The 20043-nt window shown below is 48.8% G+C and overlaps 2 protein-coding genes across 7 annotated transcripts in view; one reads left to right on the forward strand and one right to left on the reverse strand.

Moving 5' to 3' along the window:
• The window catches only part of APTX (aprataxin), a 30656-nt gene extending 24494 nt beyond the window's left edge, over positions 1 to 6162 (reverse strand). The window contains exons 1-3 of one of the 6 annotated variants that reach the window (XM_089779126.1): positions 5908 to 6162; positions 3880 to 3960; positions 2013 to 2149 (exon numbers count right to left, since the gene is read on the reverse strand). In XM_089779126.1, the coding sequence (XP_089635252.1) occupies positions 2013 to 2149; positions 3880 to 3911 (169 nt within the window). In that variant the 5' untranslated portion in view covers positions 3912 to 3960; positions 5908 to 6162. Of the gene's footprint in view, positions 1 to 2012; positions 2150 to 3879; positions 4052 to 4202; positions 4651 to 5847 lie in introns of those variants that run through there. The other 5 variants (XM_089779125.1, XM_089779128.1, XM_089779130.1 and 2 more) reach the window with 5 other exon arrangements.
• Positions 6163 to 6296: 134 nt separating this feature from the next.
• Positions 6297 to 19798, forward strand: DNAJA1 (DnaJ heat shock protein family (Hsp40) member A1). Its single transcript, XM_075931213.2, has 9 exons — positions 6297 to 6449; positions 7460 to 7600; positions 7683 to 7860; positions 8354 to 8458; positions 10803 to 11030; positions 11974 to 12088; positions 15282 to 15397; positions 18596 to 18696; positions 19175 to 19798. The coding sequence occupies exons 2-9, from the start codon at positions 7469 to 7471 to the stop codon at positions 19391 to 19393; spliced, it is 1194 nt and encodes a 397-aa protein (XP_075787328.1). The 5' UTR covers positions 6297 to 6449; positions 7460 to 7468; the 3' UTR covers positions 19394 to 19798.
• The last annotated feature ends 245 nt before the right edge of the window (positions 19799 to 20043 follow it).

Consider the following 20043-nt stretch of genomic DNA (forward strand, 5'->3'; position numbering starts at 1 on the left):
GCTATTCTCTGGACCTTCTCCAATTTCTCCACATCTTTCTTGAAATGCGGTGCCCAGAACTGGACACAATAATCCAATTGAGGCCTAATCAGCACAGAGTAGAGTGGAAGAATAACTTGTCATGTCTTGCTCACAACACTCCTATTAATACATCTCAGAATCATGTTTGCTTTTTTTGTAACAGTGTCGCACTACTGACTCATGTTTAACTTGTCATCCACTATGACCCCTAAATCCCTTTCAGCAGTATTCCTTCCTAGACAGTCACTTCCCATTCTGTATGCGCGAAACTGATTATTCCTTCTTAAGTGGAGTACTTTGTATTTGTCCTTATTAAACTTCATCCTGTTTACCTCAGACCATTTCTCCAGTTTGCCCCAATCATTTTCAGTTTTGACCCTATCCTCCGCTTGCAGCCCCTCCCATCTTGATATCATCTTCAAACTTAATAATCATACTCTCTATGCCATCATCTAAATCATTGAAGATACTGCACAGGAACCAGTTGCGAAACAGATGCATGCGGAACCCCACTTGTTCTGCCCTTCCAGCATGACTGTGAACTGTTAATAACTACTCTCGGAGAATGGTTATCCAGCCAGTTATGCACCCACCTTATAATAGTCCCATCTAGGTTGTATTTTTGTAGTTTAATGATAAGGTGGTCATGTGAGACCATGTCAAATGCCTTTCTAAAGTCTAGGTATACCACGTCCACCGCTTCTCCCTTATCTACAAGGCTTGATATTCTATCAAAGAAAGCAGTCAGATTGATTTGACATGATTTGTTCTTTATAAATCCATGCTGGCTGTTACCAATCCCCTTGTCTGTCTGCCCCCCAGCCAGGAGACATGCAGTCCTCCCCTAGCTATACTCACTGCAGCTGCAATGGAGAGGCGCTTCTCACCTGGCCCAAGCTGAAGTGCTGAGAGAGGGGTGGAATAATCCTGTCCTCGTGGCAGCTTGCATACTGAATCCCTCATCTGCATCCCCACCACAAAGTAATGATTTCAATGAAGAAAAATAAATTTGACTTAAGGACCTGAGTAATGCTAGGTAAATCTTCTAATTAAATATATGGGAGAATGTAGGTAAAACAGAGCAGGAGGCATACAATTCTCCTCCAAGGAGTTCAGTCACAAACGTAATGAACACATTTTTTTTAAATGGGCATCATCAACAGGGAAACATGTCCTCTGGAATAGTAACCAAAGCATGAAGGGGCATACAAATGTTTAGCATAACTAGTTCTTAAATACCTTGCAATGCCAGCTACAACAGCAACATCTAGGGCTCATCTACACTACCCTAGAGTGTCGAAAGAGGATATGCAAATTCCATGGGAATTTGCATATCATCTTCCGATCTCACTTTTGAAAGCAGAGCTTTCAAAAGTGAAAGTAGTTTAAACATGGCTTTTTTGGCGGCTCCCTCCCTTTTTTCGAAAAGCCGCTCTTCCTCAATAAATGAGGAAAATGTCTTTCAGGTGACATCGTAAATAAGAAGCAGGCAGCATTACTCCCCATAAACATAAACAAACTTGTCTTAGCAGTTGGGTGAACAAGAAGCAGGACTGAATGGACTTGCAGTCTTTCGCTGTTTTGTTTTTGAGTACTGTTATGTAACAACAACAACAACAACAACAAAAATCTCCATTTGTAAATTGCCCTTTCATGCTATAGAGATTACAAGTACCGCGGTACATCAATGTGCATTGAAAAATACTATTTTTATAGTGCAAATATTTGTAAACCAAAGTAATATAAAGTGAGCATTTTACACTATTTTTGCTGTGACTGAAGTCAATATATTTGAAAACACAGAAAAACGTCAAAACTATTTAATAAATTTCTATTGGAGTTCTATTGTTTAGCAGTGGGATTAAAACTGCATTTTATCATGATTTTTGAGTTAGTCACAAGTTAATTGCCATTAATTGTCAGCCCTAGTTTTTTAACTACTTAGCTGTTTTCAAACTAGCAGTTGTGTGTACACTGAAGCTATTACTTACCCTGTTGCCTTGAACATTTCTTGTCTGTTATTTCGGTCTCTGGGCCACGCCCTATTACTGTTGTTTCTAAGTGTGGCAATTTGATTCGCTGACAGCATTTATCTTTCCTCACTAGCCAGCACACCCGCATGATTGCACTGTGAAATAAATAAGAGGACATAGACAGGATTACAATCAGATAGGGATCAAGATCCCGTGGCTGACTACAGGATTGGGCATCAGAAGTTCTTGTTTCTATTGCCAGTCCACTAATTGGCTGCATGACGTTGGCTAATTTGCTTAACGTTGCTGTGACTTATTATCCTTCTCTACAAAATGGTACTAATAAGAGATATTTCAAGGCCTTATTTAATTATCTATGTAGTGGTTTGATAGCATCTCCCACAGAAAGATGCTGAAATGCAAAATATTTACTATTATACACACCAAGTTTACATTATTCAGTACATATTTGTTTATCATGTTGAGCGATACCCATATTTCTCCAATCAGCTGATACAACATTAGGCTGCCTATATATATTGTTTTTATAGACACATCACATTCATTTTTAGATTTGCCACTGTGGCCACTTCTGTAAGTTCCAATAGCAAGTTTTATTCAGTAGGATTTTACTACACTATATATCACTTGTCCACCATAACCCCTACCTCCTTTTCAGAAAAATTGCCTTCTAGGATATAGTACACCATTCTACAGGGATAGCCTATATTTTTTGTTCCTAGATGTATACCGTCACATTTGGCTGCATTAAATGTTTTGTTTTAATGGACACAGCTTATCCAATGGTCCAGATGTTTCTGTATGAAAAACCTAGCCTTAGCATCATTTACTACTTTGCCAATATTGGTGTCATCTTCATATGTTACTAGCAGTGATTTTACATTTATTGGGAGAACAATGACAAAAGTATGCAATGGGATTGGTCCTAGTACTGATTCCTATAGAACACCATTTATTTCAGCAGTAAAAACACAGCTATATGGTGCACTGGGCTATTGTGTATGTTACTTAGGGATATTAAAATGCATTTATTTGTGTAAATGTGTATCCACTGAAATTTTCAGCAGAATTTTTTTCAAGTTTGGGAGGAAGAGGGAGGTGGTGCTCGCGGGGAGATGGCTTTTCAGCTCACTCATTGCAAGTGCCAGCTCCTGTTCCCTCCCTCCTGCTGCCTCTGTTATGGGGATGGGGGGGAAGAGAGAGAGGGGAGCCAGCTTGACAGGAACCAATATGCGAAGGGAGCTGGCGTCAAAGCTGGTTCTCTGCATGCATCGGCTCCCATCTGCTCAGGAGCCAAGATGTGTGGAGATCTGGATTCCCATACATACCGGCTCCAGCCTGCTCCCCTACCCCCACACTGCTGCCTCTGCCACTGCAGAGCAGGCATGCGCACAGAGCTGTCTTAAAAGCTGGATCTCCCCACATACCAGCTCCTGCTTGCTCTGTGGGAGGCAGCAGCACGGGCAGGAGCAGGGAGCTCAGCAGCAGCTGATATGCCCCAATAGGCACCATTTCCCACCTCTCCCACTTTTTGCTGCCTCTGATACAGAGATAGCAAGGGGAGGGGGAAGTATGTAGTTGTTAAGATTAACCGATAAGCCCAGGCCTATCAGTTATTCATGTAGATGACTACCCACTAACATCCGTAATGTTAATTTTGTTCTCTGCCACACAACACGAGACAGCAGCAGCATGGCTGCTTCCAAGTTATACCTTTAGTTTTACCAGTAAAACCTTCCAGGGGGACACTTACACCTTTACTGGCTTAATTTACGACATTAAGCTAAACTGACAAAACCCATCCTTATGCTAGAATGAGTCTGTGCAATCTAGGGATGTGACAAGTGGCCAGTTAACCAGTTACCTGGTAAGCATCACCCTTGCTGCATGATGCATACTGATGAACCAGTACCAGGGAGCAGCCGCCTTCTCACAGCTGGCACCACTGTACAGAGAGAAGGAGGGAGGAAGAGCCAGCCACTCCACTTGGGAAGGCGCAGTAAAAGCAGAAGTCGGTTCCCCTGTGCTTAGGACTACTAGTGGATCCAAGTTAATGAGTTAACTGGTAAAACCTAAGGTTTAACTGATTAACCGTGAGTTTACATCCCTAGTGCCAACAGGAGAAGTTATAAAAGGATAACTATGCCAGTTTAAATTCACACCATAACTTAAACTGCTATAGCTTACCAATGTAAGAAACATTTTTTAAAGCAGACTTAGTGATTCAGTGAAATTGGTGCAAACTTTTGGCTGGGCACTTCAAATGTGTTCTGACTGAAACGTGTTCCTTTTCAGTTTAACCTAGACTATATAACTTATAACTATGCCAAAGAAAGTGACAGAGTTGACCCATACAATGAAGGCCTTAATTAGAATGGTAATAGAAATGTAGCCATGTTAGTCTGGGGTAGCTGAAGCAAAATGCAGGACAATGTAGCACTTGAAAGACTAACAAGATGGTTTATTAGATGATGAGCTTTCGTGGGCCAGACCCACTTCCTCAGATCAAATAGTGGAAGAAAGTAGTCACAACCATATATACCAAAGGATACAATTAATGCAAGTTTCTTCACCCCTCGCCCCGGCACTGCCCGCCCCCTCCTCTCCCTCACCTGCCCCCCTCACCTGCACCCCTTGCCCCGGCAGTGCCCCCCTCTCCCTCACCTGCCCCCCTCACCTCCGCCCCCCTCTCCCTCACCTGCCCCCCCCACCTCCGCCCCCCCACCTGCCCCCCTCACCCCTGGCACTGCCCCCCTCCCTCGCCTGCCCCCCTCACCTGCACCCCTTGCCCCGGCAGTGCCCCCCCCCTCCCTCACCTGCCCCCCTCCCTCACCTCCGGCCCCCCCTCCCTCACCTGCCCCCCCTCCCTCACCTCCGCCCCCCCCACCTGCCCCCCTCACCCCTGGCACTGCCCCCCTCCCTCGCCTGCCCCCCTCACCTGCACCCCTTGCCCCGGCAGTGCCCCCCTCTCCCTCACCTGCCCCCCTCACCTCCGCCCCCCCTCCCTCACCTGCCCCCCTCACCCCCAGCACTGCCCCCCTCTCCCTCGCCTGCCCCCCTCACCCGCACCCCTTGCCCCGGCAGTGCCCCCCTCTCCCTCACCTGCCCCCCCCTCACCTCTGCCCCCCCCCTCACCTGCCCCTCACCCCCAGCACTGCCCCCCTCTCCCTCGCCTGCCCCCCTCACCCGCACCCCTTGCCCCGGCAGTGCCCCCCTCTCCCTCACCTGCCCCCCCCCTCACCTCCGCCCCCCCCCTCACCTGCCCCTCACCCCTGGCACTGCCCCCCTCCCTCGCCTGCCCCCCTCACCTGCAGCCCTTGCCCCGGCAGTGCCCCCCTCTCCCTCACCTGCCCCCCCCTCACCTCCGTCCCCCCCCTCACCTGCCCCCCTCACCCCCGGCACTGCCCGCCCCCTCCTCTCCCTCGCCTGCCCCCCTCACCCCCGGCACTGCCCCCCTCTCCCTCACCTGCCCCCCTCACCTGCACCCCTTGCCCTGGCAGTGCCCCCCTCTCCCTCACCTGCCCCCCCCACCTCCGCCCCCCTCCCTCACCTGCCCCCCTCACCTCCGCCCCCCTCCCTCTCCCTCGCCTGCCCCCCTCACCCCCGGCACTGCCCCGCCCTCACCTGCTCCTCTCACCCCCGCCCCTCCTCTCCCTCACCTGCCCCCCCCCTCCGCCCCCCCCCTCACCTGCCCCCCTCACCTCCGGCACTGCCCCCCCCCCTCCTCACCTGCCCCCCCCAGCTCCGCCCCCCCCTCCCTGCCCCCCTCACCTCCGGCACTGCCCGCCCCCCCCTCCCTCACCTGCCCCCCCCAGCTCCGCCCCCCCCTCACCTGCCCCCCTCACCCACGGCACTGCCCGCCCCTCGGCGCCCCGCGGGCAGGGCCAGTCACCGTCTCGCTGCCAGCGTCACACGCCTGCGTCCGCCCCACCAATCAGATCCGGGCCACGGCGCATCCCGGAAGTTGTGCGCAGGCGCTTTCGGAAGCCCCGTCCCTCGCTGGAGGGCGGGGGGGTGTCACGTGATACGCCCTCGCCTTGCCGCGCGCGCTGCCTGCGGGCTGGGAGTGTTCACAGGAAACAGGCCCTGGCGCGCGCTCCGCCGCGTGCCACTCACAACCCCGCCCGACACCGGCTGCTGGGGCGCGTCCCGCTGTGTCCCGCCCCCAACACTTGGGGCTCGCACGGCATGCTGGGGGTTGTAGTCCCGGGAGCCAAGCCAAAGGGGAAGTCACGAGCTGTGATTGGCTCTCCTCCGCCTGGCCCGTCCCCATCCTTGATTCGGCCGGGAAACCGAGGGGGCGGGACTTCCGGGGTGGGGCTTCTGCGGCTACAAAAGTCCCCGGAAGGAGCGACCGGCTCATAGAGAACTTTCCAGAAGGGTCTCGAGCGGCAGAAGCAGCTGAGAAGCCCGGAGCTCGCCAAGCCCTGCCCGGTGAGTGGGGCCGGCCCCCGCTGCCGCCTTTTCTCCCCCCCCCGGTCTCGCTGCCTCTACCCCTCCCCCCCGCGCCGGTCGCTGCTCCCCCCCCCCCCCCGTCTCGCTGCCTCTACCCCTCCCCCCCGCGCCGGTCGCTGCTCCCTGCCCCCCCGGTCTCGCTGCCTCTACCCCTCCCCCCCGCGCCGGTCGCTGCTCCCCTGCCCCCCCCAGTCTCGCTGCCTCTACCCCTCCCCCCCGCGCCGGTCGCTGCTCCCCCCCCCCGGTCTCGCTGCCTCTACCCCTCCCCCCCGCGCCGGTCGCTGCTCCCTGCCCCCCCGGTCTCGCTGCCTCTACCCCTCCCCCCCGCGCCGGTCGCTGCTCCCCCCCCCCCCCAGTCTCGCTGCCTCTACCCCTCCCCCCCGCGCCGGTCGCTGCTCCCCTCCCCCCCGGTCTCGCTGCCTCTACCCCTCCCCCCCGCGCCGGTCGCTGCTCCCTGCCCCCCCGGTCTCGCTGCCTCTACCCCTCCCCCCCGCGCCGGTCGCTGCTCCCCTGCCCCCCCCCAGTCTCGCTGCCTCTACCCCTCCCCCCCGCGCCGGTCGCTGCTCCCCTCCCCCCCGGTCTCGCTGCCTCTACCCCTCCCCCCCGCGCCGGTCGCTGCTCCCCTGCCCCCCGGTCTCGCTGCCTCTACCCCTCCCCCCCGCGCCGGTCCCTCCCCCCCCCCCCCCGGTCTCGCTGCCTCTACCCCTCCCCCCCGCGCCGGTCGCTGCTCCCCTCCCCCCCGGTCTCGCTGCCTCTACCCCTCCCCCCCGCGCCGGTCGCTGCTCCCCTGCCCCCCGGTCTCGCTGCCCCTCTCCCGCCCCCCCCGCGCCGGCCGCTGCCCCCTCCCCCCCGTCTCGCTGCCTCGGCCCCTCTCCCGCCCCCCTCCCCTCTGGTCTCGCTGCCTCGGCCCCCCCCGCCGGCCGCTGCCCCCGTTCCCCCAGCCCGGGCCCGAGGGGCGGCCGGTGTTGGCTGACGGCGGGCTCCCGCAGGCCGGCGCCATGGTGAAGGAGACGACGTACTACGACGTGCTGGGGGTGAAGCCGGGCGCCACGCAGGAGGAGCTGAAGAAGGCCTATCGCAAGCTGGCGCTCAAGTACCACCCCGACAAGAACCCCAACGAGGGCGAGAAGGCAAGTGGGGCCGGGCTCGCCGGGCACTGGCCCGGGGCTACCTCGTCCCCACGCCCAGCACTTACTCTGGTGTTTCTTGCAGTTCAAGCAGATCTCGCAAGCATACGAAGTGCTTTCTGATCCAAAGAAGAGAGACTTGTATGACAAAGGTGGTGAGCAGGCTATTAAAGAGGGTGGTACTGGCAGCAGTTTTGGGTCACCCATGGATATTTTTGATATGTTCTTTGGAGGAGGTGGAAGAATGCAGAGAGAGCGCAGAGGTAATTTCACTTTCTCTGGTACTGCCTAAGGGACTCTTTGCTGCTGAAGTATTTTCTTGTTAGTCACACATCCTGTAGTACCTAGTATAAGGCTATAGATACTTATGTGTTTAAGCTGCACCTTTTTACAAATAAGGCTTTTCATGCTATGTAGCAGTGTCTAAAATGATCATTACAATGATAAAACAATATCTAAAAAGGCACTGTTCTAAAACCAATGTTTTAAATGCTAGCATAGAGGAGATTAAGTTTTTAAATAAAAAGCTGTTTTAGTTAATATTCTATAACCAGGCATAGGGTTAAGGTTTGATTTTTGTGCCCTCTTTGCAGATGGTAATGAGCCGGGCTCTCAAATATTGGAAAAAAGTTTGTAGTATCTTTAAGCAAAGACCTTAGTACTAAGCTTTGCTTAATTAGTCACTGAAAAGGATTGACATATTGTAATTCTAAGTTAATTACTATTTTAAAATAAGTAATTATATTCTCTTTACAGGTAAAAATGTTGTTCATCAGTTGTCAGTATCTTTGGAAGACTTGTACAATGGTGCAACAAGAAAACTGGCTCTGCAAAAGAATGTGATCTGTGATAAATGTGAAGGTATGTTAATCAGTCTCTGTGGGATAGGCATGTTACAATCTAACTTTAATAAAAAGTAGTCCTTACTATAGTAATTCCTCACTTAACGTGTGTCCACTTAACACATTTTTGCGATAGCACGATTTTGGGAACGTTTTTGAAGTACATGACCGTTCCCAGAATAACACTATTTCCCCAGCCGGCCTGTTGCCAGTGGCTGCGCAGGGCTTCCCCATCTTCCTGCAAAGCGGAGGAGGGTTCACTGCTCGCTGCGCCATTCCCGCTGACTACCCCTCGCTGGACGCCTTGCGCGCCCCCCCCTCCCCCCCCGCGCTGCTTGCAGGCTGGCAGTTAGGGGTTTCCCCAGCTGGCCTATCACTGGTGGCTGCGCAGGGCTTCCCCCGCCTCCTTGCAAAGTGGCAGAGGGTTCGCAGCTTACTGTGCCATTCCCCGGCACCCCCCTCCCCCCCCCCCCCCCCCCCCCCCCCCCCACACTGCAGTGCACGTCCCAGCAGACCCAGCACAGGGGCATACTTCCAACCCAGTCCCCTTCTCCTCTCCTCTTCCCCAGAGCCAAACACCTCCCCCTCCCTGCTGTAACCCGGTCCCCTTTCTCCCCAACCTTATATCCCGGACCCAACAGACACCACTGCTTGAACCGCAACCCCCACCTTTTCCATTATTTTCAATGGGAAAATTGACCCCACATAACACATTTTCACTTAACACCATCATTTTTTGAAACATATCTATAGTGTTAAATGAGGAATCACTGTATAGATATATATGCTAGTCTATCATGCGCTTTCGTGAACAAAACCCACTTCAGCCCATGACTGCTCATTTTAGAGATACATCAGGGCCTGATTAAATGTATCGTAGAATACTCAGAGCTGATAGAGGCGGTATCTGAGCCTCTAGCTATCACCTTTGGAAAAACATGGGAGACAGGAGAGATTCCAGAAAAGGGAGTGACTTGAGCGTAGGGATTTCCCTGTGCGGGTTGGCCCCGGGGTTTGGCCTGGGGAGGCACCCGTGGGGGTTTGGCCCCGCTGCAAGAGAGGCGGCTTGGCCCCGGGGAAGGCGCCCACAGGGTTTGGCCGCACCGTGGGAGAGGGGGTTTGGCCCCAGGGCAGGCACGCGTGGGGTTTCCCTGTGCCGCAGGGGGTGCGGGAGTCAGGCCTGGAGGAGGAATGTGCTGGCTTCCCTCTGCGGGGGGGGGGGGGGAATCCTGGGAGGAGGCAGATGGAGGGGACTCTGCTGCCACTGGCACCCTGTCTCCTGTCTGTGCTCCCCAGACCCTACTCCCCTGTCCCCAGCTACAAAACTCTGTCCCCATTCCCATCCCCAGCTACAGAATTCTGTCCCCACTGGCACCCTGTCCCCAGCTGCAGAAACCTGTCCTCTGCCTTCCCTGCACCCTCTCCCCTGCCCCCAGCCGCAGAACCGTCCTCACAAAATGTATAATTATAAATGCTTCATTTTAGATTTAAATAGCATGAATAAAAAACAGCCCATTTATTTCATAACTATAAACATGTGATTTTAATTTTATGTATCGCATAATTTAAAAAAACTGTTTATCAGTGTGTAAGGGCTGGGGATGGCAAGTGATGGACAGGAGGAGAATAGAGAGGGCGGGGCTTCAAGGAAGGGCGGGGTGGTAGATCTTCTCCTGTTCTGAGATTTAAAAAGTGATCTTCGGTGTAAAAAAGTTGGAGACCACTGGTCTAGACAGTATTTGGTCCTGCCATGAGGGCCGGGGACTGGACTCGATGACCTCTCGAGGTCCCTTCCAGTGCTAGTATTCTGATTATATCTAGATATAGTATTTAATGTGCCACAGGACTAACGGTTGTTTTTAAGGTATGTTGATGTTTACTGTTGCATTTTTATGATCTAAATTGTTTAGACAATTAAATATTGGTATGAAAACTACTTCATTCTGATGGAGACCCTGAATTTAGTCTAAGAACTTTGTTCTAGGCCAGGGATTCTGAAGTTTATTGCAGTGCAACCCCTTTCTGACAAGAAATTATTACATGACCGGGGGTGGGGTTGGAGCCGAAACACCACTGCCCTGAACCCCACTGAAGACTAAGAACTTCAGCCCAGCCAGGGCCTGTATGATGAGCCCCATAACCAAGGGCTGAAGCTGAAGAGCTTCTTTGTTCCCCGGGTGGTGGGGCTTGGGTTTCAGCCCTGGGTCTCAGTAAGTGTAAGTCGAAATAGGTGACCCCATTAAAATTGGGTTGAGAGTCCTAGTTTGAAAATCACTATTCTAAAACTGTAAATGTACTTCTAGTTTTAAATTACTTTGAGGTAAGACCAAATCCATTCTAATTGGACTTTGTTTTGTCATCAGGCCGAGGTGGTAAGAAAGGTGCAGTTGAATGCTGTCCCAACTGCAGAGGTACAGGCATGCAAATACGAATTCACCAGATAGGACCAGGAATGGTTCAGCAAATCCAGTCTGTGTGCATGGAATGCCAAGGACATGGGGAGCGTATCAGTCCTAAGGACAGGTGTAAAAGCTGTATTGGAAGGAAGATTGTTCGAGAGAAGAAGATTCTAGAAGTTCATATTGATAAAGGTAATGCCTTCCAAGGGAACTTAGTTGGGTTTTTGAAAACCTCTACTATAGTATGAGTCGCGTATTGACTACTGGGTATGCAAACAATAGATTGATCCACGGTAAAGAGAATACTTGACAAAGTACAGTAAAACTTCATTGGTCTGGCGAACCTGATAGTTCAGCACCATCAGGAACCCGGAAGTGCTCCGGGCAGCTGGACCATTGGAGCTGCTCTGACCAGCGGCTGAATCAGGGAAGCCGGGGACAGAGCAGCTGGAGTACTGCCGGTAGGTCCCGTAGCGCTGCCCCTCGGTGCTGAGGGACCAACCCCGCAGCACCCCAGCTGCTCTGCTGCAGGCGTCCTGATTCAGCGGCTGTTGAAACTGACCAGCAGCGGCGGAATCGGGGACGCCTGAGGTAGAGCCGGACTATCGGAAGGGGGGGCTATGAAGGGTCTACGGTGCCATCCCCCCCACACCACCCTAGACCCCTCATAGCCCCTTCTTCCAATACTCTGGCATATTTGATAATCCAGCACCCCCTGGGTCCTAAAGGTGCCGGATTATCGGAAGTTTACTGTAATATCCTAGAATACTGACATTACATTTTTCAGATAGGATTGCCTCATTTTAAAAAATGTTGGAATTGGAAAGTTCAGAAAAGGACAACAAACATTTACAGAGATGGAATGGACGTTATCCTGAACTAGAATTGGATGTGGGATAACTAAGCTGAGCCTGTCAGAAGTTCAGTGAGCTGCTGTAGCCCAGATGCCTTTAATGCAAAGTTCTGGAAATGCAAGTGGTTAGTTGTGTACTGCTTTCAGGAGGAAAAATAGGTGTAATATCAGAACATTCCAATTCCAGCTGTTCTGTAGCGCAAATTAGTGCCTTCTAAAGTGGTGCTATTTTGCTATTGCAGTTCCTATTTAAATTCTAGTTGCATGATGTCTTTGTTATAGGAATGAAGGATGGTCAGAAGATAACATTCCATGGAGAAGGGGATCAAGAACCAGGACTAGAGCCAGGAGACATCATTATTGTATTGGATCAAAAAGACCATTCTACATTTACAAGGTAAAGATCTAGATGAAAATCCTACACTTGTTTGCTTGAGTTGTTTGTCTCTCCAAAAGCTTTATGCTTTTACAACAGTGGTCTGCAAATGGAGGTGGGTGCAGGCAGTGGGTTTGGGGGAGAGAATACCACCCAGCTCCATTCCCCCATCCTGGCTGCTGCTGCTTCTCTGCTGTGTCCACTGAGCAGTAAGTGGGGGTGGAGAAGAAGACACTCAATTAGTGGGGAGGCATGACAAAAGTGTAGGCGGCTCTGCTTTAGAGTCTCTAAATATCTGCAGAAATGCTGGAGATACATGAAGGTTTAACTGGTAAGGCTGAAGCTGCTCTAGCACAGCATCCATGGGGGGGGGACGGGACAGTAGAACAGCTTCTATTTGCCACCCCCCTTAATTGGTTTACTAATTATAGTGTTTTACTGGTAGCCAACAGGATTTTACAAATCTAAGAAATACTTGTGCAGTTGCTTTGCAAATTTAAGATTTCTCCAAGTGACTTCTAGACAAAACCTACTAAGTGAAATCATAGAGTGGGTAGCTGGGAGTAGGCTATTACAAAATCAAAGTTGGCACCACAAATTTGCATGAATGTTTAGCTCGTGCCTTCATGCTGACTTGCTGCAAATTTCTCGAGGTTCTCAAATACCAGACTGCTCCCGTTATGTCTGTTCAAGCTGCTGCTTTCAGGCAGTTGCCTTGCTAATTTTGGTTTCAGGAAAGATAAAACTCAAGTTCAGGATTGAGTCTTTGTTCATGTGAATCCTTCTTATTTTGGTTATGCTTCTCAAACATACAGGATAGATGGCTCTTACCAAAATTATCGGAAGTGGTGCCAATGTACTCCATGTCTTTGTTTCCATTTTCTAAATATGAGCACTGACTGGTTGGGTCCCCTTGGAGACTGTCACCTGATGTGCTGAGCCACCCACTGAGCCTTCTTCCTGATAGTGCCCAGCTGTCTTGCTGAGCTTGGCTGTCCAGCTTGCTTCCTGGTGGAGCAGCTCCTGGGGGAACACCTAATTGGAAAGATTTCTGGCTGCAAAAAGGACGGTTAGTGCCTGACAAGTAGGAACTCTACCTTAAGGGCTCCCGTTCTTCAGCCACTTAGTCAGTTGTCCTTTTTCTTAGTCATTAGTGCCAGCTGGACACACAAAACACACTATGAAATTAAGTCACTCTGGTACTGGCAGAATTCAGTGGGTCAGTCTCCCTTATACTGGATCTGGTACTCATTCCAGAGTCTTTACTCTACTGGTTGATCTTATTGATCTTTTACCCTGGCACTAATCCCTGTACTGAGGCCACCAAAAATTCCTCACCATCGAGGTCACTTACCCCAGACTAGATTTGCTCTGCCTCTTTGCTCTTCCCCTGCACACTTTATTTAAATCCTCCTTCAAACAGCCATCCCCCTCCATGCAAGGATTCCTGAGAGAGAGCACGCCATTTACAGCTCACCCTCAATCACTCCCAACTTCTGGGTTTAACTCAGACTCCAAACCCAACCAGAATAGGCTGACCTCTTTGGTCATTGATACTGTTTGTCTGGTCCCTTCAGCTTTCCACCCTGGCTTTATTGGACACTCAAGAGTTGTTGTTTTTCTTGCAAATGACCCCTTCCCGGTTGGGTCCCTTAGTCCCTCAAAGCAGAGCTCCAAAGGCACTGCAAGAAAACAAAGTGGATGCCAAGGCTCAGGTGAAAGGATAGAAAGAATCCTTTCAATCCATAGGATATGCCTCTAAATCCTTTTCAGCTGACTGAGATTGTCCTCTTTCACATGGAATTACATGATAGTTTTACAGCATAATCAGATGGGTTTGCTCACTGTTGCTTCAACTACAGATGGTCAGTGGCCAAGCCGTAAATGTCTTTAGGTATCCTGCTTGACAATCCCCCACAGTAACATGAGATCCGTCACTTCAGAGGCTACTAATAGCTGGAATGCTGTTCCAAGGAGCCCTGGATAGAGCCAAGTGAAACTTCTTAGATAAATAGTTAGTTTGCTGATAATACACATTTCTGGTCATCTTGAAAGTATTGACCAATCTGACGAATCACTCAGCACAATTCACCAATTAGCTGACGAACTGCTTTGTTCGGGTATTAAGGCCTACTAAATTCAGGGAACTCCATCAGTATATCTGAGGTACTGTTAGTCCCCCTGAACTGAGCCTGTTCCTTTTGCAATTATGTGCTGTGACTAGATCAATCCAATCTTGGGAGTTCTGCAGTCTGTCTAGATGTAGCTAGGATTCCTCAGGTGTTCTTCCTATATATTTGAGGGCTGACATTCAATTTACTGAGCTTGCAATAACTGATTTAGGAATTCTCCATGTGGATCTTGTGTCCCACCTTCCTTCCCAGCTCCTTCAGAGAACATTTCTGCTTTCACATTTGGGATTGTCCAGAGAACTAGGTGGTTGAGGTTGCTGTAGCCACTACCCCTTCCCTCTAGTGTGGAAGTATAAGGACAAAGGGTGTGTGGGTGCAGCCCCAGCAGATGCTTAGCCAGAAGATTCTGATCTCATGGTCTTGAGGTACATGCGCACACAGTAGGATATACAGACAAAGGTAGCTAAAGCAGGTTCTGAAAGAAAACTAAATTCAAGTGGAACAAAGAGTAGCCATGGCTGTTCTCTAATTACAGAGCATGTTCAAATCTTGTATGGCTCTTTAACAGTTAAGCCAGTTGTGGCACCAGGTGCTCCTATTTTGGTTGGACAGACAATAGGAGCAGATGTAATCTAATCACTCCCATTAAGTTCCAGTAGGGTTGATGGAGTCTGGTTAAAGTCTCAAATATTAAGGATGTAAAAAAAGTTAAAGAAAAAGGTTAACGCAACTGAAAATCCTAGAAGTTACATGTGCCATGGGCTCTACAATATAAGACTTATACTGTAGGGCCTGCAGCACAGGGCAGCAGCCAGTTCCTCAAGGGCAGGGCAAGGGTGAAGAGTAACAAACAGATAAGATGATGCTTATCCATTAACCGTTTAAATGGTTATATTCTTACATTCTTATTAGGTAATAGCTTCTGTATAATCTCTGTGGGGAGGAAGGGGGTGGACAAACTTCCAGAATAAAATTGGATTTCTTCAGACATGCACTAGCAGTTCTAGTGTTAACAAAGATGTTTTTTCAGAATCTTGAGCTCTTTTGCATTATCTATTCAAATATACACTGTTCTGTTGTAGACGAGGCGAAGATTTGTTCATGTGCATGGACATACAGCTGGTTGAGGCACTGTGTGGCTTTCAGAAACCTATTGCAACATTGGATAACCGAACTATAATTATCACTTCTCATCCTGGTAAGTGTTTAGTAAAATACAGATTGCACCTTCCTAAACCGGGACACTCTCACCCAGCAATGCTGCTGAATGAGAGCGCACTGGGACAGAAGGGCTAGCGGCTGAAAGCCCTGGGCAAGGCAGGGTTGGTGGTAGCAGGGCCTGGCAGCAGCTGCAGCCCAGCATTGGTAATGAGGCTGTGGTAGTGGAGCCAAAGCCGCAGCAATCCAGCTGGAGCAGCCCAATTAGGGCTGCATTCCAGCCCTGCATTGGGGACCAGAGGCATGGCAGTCTGGTACGCGGTAAGGGTAGGCTGCAGCAACCCAACTGGGGCTGCATACTGCTGTGCCGACTGGAGCAGCAGTTATGGCAGTGGGGCTGAAGGAGCCAGAGGTGGAACCTTCCCTGGTCCAGCAAATTCCCTCGTCCCTGAACACTCAGTCCCTGATGGTGCCAGACCAGGGAGGTCCAACCTGTACTATTAATTTTCTAGCTTTACTAGTATCTTTGGGAGTTCTCCAGTTAATGTAAATGTCCCTTTGGTCTTTATTACATAAGAGTAATTGGGTTTGAACACAATTCAGACCCAAATTAATTTGCAGATACGTTAGTCTTATACTGTACTGTGACAGCTCTTTGTATAAAGATTTAGTTTTGACTAGTACATCCTGATGGATGGAAAGATTGGACTAATAACTCAAAGCAACAATGTATATGTTACATAATGATGCAACTGTCATGATTACCTCCACTCTGGTACAGCAGCAGCTGAGACCCTATCAGTGCACAACAGTTGAACTGGATTAGATATGGGGGAATTTGAAGGTCCTGACTCTTGGGCTCAGAATTAATGGAATTTTGTTCATGTGACTGAACAGACTATCTCATATATGCAGTGGTGGTGTAGCTGTGTTCATTCCAGGTTAGAGACAAGATGCATCAGTGTTTTGTTGGATCGACTTCTGTTGGTGAGAAGCTCTTGAGCTAAATTGAGCTCTTCAAGTCTGTGAAATAAACTCAGTGTCACAACTAAATTAGCTCCACACAAGTAGTTAGCATATATCCTATGGTGTAGTGACCCATTAACTATAGGGGGGGGAAAGGGGCTTATTGGGTTAGATTGTTGTAATCCATAAATTCAGTGCGTAACTGATCCATGATATTCAGTGTGAGCAGTGTTATGAATAAATTCCCAAGCTCATTTTGTGCAGGCTTCCTTTCCAAATACTGATTGAGGATCAGAATGATCACTTTGTTCCCCCCATAGGTGATGGTGTTTTTTGTCTTCATCAGTTGCCTGTGAGTACAACAGTTGCTTGGGTTCATCCACATAGGTGTCATGCACTTGACTGAAGTTCACTACATTTCATAGGCATGTGTAGGATCCATACATTTTGAAAGGCATGTTAAGTGTGTCAAGTCATTGTAGCAGAGATGTCTGCATTCTATGCATTTGTTCTGGGAGTTTGGGACTGGTTTGATTGGTGTTTTGGTCTGTGGGAAGCTTGCCTTCTGATGAGCTTGGAGTAGTTAGGGTTGTTTGAAACCTGGAAGTGGAGGTGGGGTGGAAATACTTTCAGAATGGGGACCACCCCATGTGGGTTTGACAGGTGGTGGATTACAGCTAGAGGTCTGGGGTCAGGAGTTTTATGTCTGTATTGAAGCAGATTCTTTGGCCCCCAGAGCATATTCTGTAGCTTTCTAGGAGCTTAATGTCTTAATGGGTCTATTTTGTGTGTGTGTTTAGCCATTAGACAACAAATTTATGGCTTATTACCACAGTGTAATCTTTGACCCCTTTTTGTCCTGAGGGATGTTAACTATAGGGATGTTAACAGGCCACAAAGGGTCCCTTGCAATGTGTGCACCCTTTAACCTTCTATTTAGCTGTGACTCTAGAGCCTTGACTCCACTTAAATTTTTTTTGCCAAAAGGCAGTTTGTGACTAGTCTTCAATTTCAGCAAAAAAATAAAACCACCTTGATGACAGCCATAAAACTTTTGTGGCAAACTTAAAGCGACAAAGCATTGGTGTGTACATGCTGCTATTCACTGTTGCCAGAACTAGCCTCCCCCAGTATTCCACAGTGCCTGCTCTCTGTTTTGTACTCTGATGCTCTTCAGACATGCAACCCTGCCTTTTCTAAGCTCCTAGGAATTGACAGCTGATACTGTGGTCAGGCAACAAAGAATACATACTAACATGGAATGCTGCTGTCTCCCACAGAGGCAGGGAGAGGCATGTGCGTGAGGGGGAGAGATTATGTGCTGTGTAGTCAGGAGGGATGCAGGAGCTAATGTAGGGAGGAAGTCGCTTCCCCTGACTTGTTGCTTCTGACAGCTGTCTGATCTTGACCAAACGTAGACACTTTCCCCTTGCCCATTCAGTTAAAAAGTGGATGGCAATCTAAAAGCCCATAGAACAATGGCATTGAGAAATCATTATGTAATGCTTCTACCCCAAGAGCGGCGAGGGGTCCTGTGGCACCTTATAGACTAACTGAAGTGTGGGAGCATAAGCTTTCGTGGGCAAAGACATGCAGCTGACAAAGTGGGTCTTTGCTCACGAAAGCTTATGCTCCTACACTTCAGTTAGTCTATAAGGTGCCACAGGACTCCTTGCTGCTTTTGCAGATTCAGACTAACATGGCTACCCCTCTGATACTCTACCCCAAGAGGCATTGCATACCTTTCCCAAAGTACTCTGTGGCTAGTTGCACAGAGGTACAGTTACGTACTGTGCATTGCTCTGTTAGATGCAAGAGCTGCTGGTGTGGATGCACAGAACATAGTGTGGACATGCAGTATAAGTTTTAAGTGCTTTAATTAAAATGGCATAAATTTTGGCAGCAAAACACAACAACCCAGACAGTCTTGGGTACCTTTCCCTGACCTGAAAAACGGTCTTGAAAGCTGCTCTCACCAACAGATGATGACTGGGGTAATATTTTTTTAACTAGATTATCTTTTCCTCACATTATATAGCCTTTTAAAACTACTTCTGGGTAGAGGAGAATTGGCATTCTTACAGGCAAGTTATTTTTAGCAGGCTTAATGAAGTGGGAACAAACCCTTAAAATGGGTTAGGGAAGAAAATGTGTCAGGTCTCTGGATGAGTATGGCTTCATGAATGTTAATCTAGAAAGCATGGTATGAAAGGGAGATCACATACTTGTACCAATTAACAGCTTGTTTTCTGTGCCTGGCTTTTTGCTTTAGGTCAGATTGTCAAGCATGGAGATATTAAATGTGTGCTGAATGAGGGAATGCCAATTTATCGCAGACCGTATGAAAAAGGGCGTCTGATCATTGAGTTCAAGGTAAAGTTCAGTCACTGTATAAACAGCTCAGCACTGAACATGCTGGAAACCTGTCAGGTCACAGTTGATTTCTATTTCTAATGGGAGCAAGAATAGTGAGGCCCTCAGTCTTCTCTGTTTCTGCATTCAGTTCCTCACAAGGCTATGTAGATTAATCCAGTACACAGGCTTACACTGATGAGAATAAAGCTGAAGTAGACATTCTAAAAACTAACTGCCTCAAACAGTATGGAGAGCATCTTAAACGTGGAGTTCTTTGCAATCCACTATATTGGAAGTGTCCCCTTGTATGCAAACCTGGTGCAAGTAGGAGAGGTTAGACAACAGTAAAAATGCATTCTACTTGCTAGTGAGTTCTAGGAGTTGCAGATGCTTGGTAAGAGCAAGGCAGCACACCCCCTCTGAACAGATAGGTTCTGTGTAGTAGAGAAGACTGTATAAAGGTCATTCATGGAAGTTCTATTGTTTTTTTTTCCAGGTAAACTTCCCAGAGTGTGGTTTCCTCTCCTCTGATAAGTTGTCTCTATTGGAAAAATTGCTGCCTGCAAGGGAAGAAGTGGAAGAAACTGAAGAAATGGATCAGGTAGAGCTGGTAGACTTTGATCCATCTCAGGAAAGAAGACAGCATTACAATGGTGAAGCCTATGAAGATGATGAGCATCACCCCAGAGGGGGTGTTCAGTGTCAGACATCTTAAAATGGCCAGTAAATACTCATTGTGATAATTGTTTTGTATGCATTAGTGGTGAGTGAAGAACTACAAGCAGCTTACACTCACTACTTGCTATTTTTGGTTTAATATTCAACCATAGTTGTGTTTTTTAAAACCAGTTAATAAAATCAATAATATAAAAACACTGACTTTGCAATTGATGTAAAGTTCAGGTTGCAAGCTTAGTTGAAATGGACCATGAAGTTGGCTACCCCTGGTTGCTTGTCTTGATTTCAGGCCTTGTAATTCTTGTATTTTGTGTGCAAATGCACTGGCTTAGATTAAGACTGAGTTGTGGTCTTTTAGATTATATACCCTGTTAATGAAGTATACCCAAGTATTTATTTATAATTCATGTGAAGATCAATTAAAGTTTTTGTTCTAATCAGACTAGAATATAACCTGTGACTTTTTCAGCCTTATACTGCTATTTGTCAATACCTCACTGAGAAGGATGCTGTCAATCTTCCCATGCCCATTTAACTCCTAGCAGATGCACCAGCTCCCTCAGCCTGCTTGGATTTGAGATTTTACTGGTCTTTTACCTGCCAACTTCATTCCTTAGTGACCCAGTAGTGAATTTATCAGGAAGCTTTGCTTTTAACATGGGAAATTTGTCAGGCATTAGTGAACAC

Source organism: Pelodiscus sinensis, chromosome 6, assembly GCF_052426305.1.
Source record: "Pelodiscus sinensis isolate ZL-2025 chromosome 6, ASM5242630v1, whole genome shotgun sequence".
In the NCBI taxonomy this organism is placed as follows: domain Eukaryota; kingdom Metazoa; phylum Chordata; order Testudines; family Trionychidae; genus Pelodiscus; species Pelodiscus sinensis.

Bases quoted from the DNA above. Each gene is read 5' to 3' on its own strand.
- DNAJA1 (XM_075931213.2), top strand. From the start codon at position 7,469: ATGGTGAAGGAGACGACGTACTACGACGTGCTGGGGGTGAAGCCGGGC. The intron at 11,031-11,973 runs GTAATGCCTTCC...TCTTTGTTATAG, and splicing joins AGAAGTTCATATTGATAAAG to GAATGAAGGATGGTCAGAAG. The intron at 15,398-18,595 runs GTAAGTGTTTAG...TTTTTGCTTTAG, and splicing joins AATTATCACTTCTCATCCTG to GTCAGATTGTCAAGCATGGA.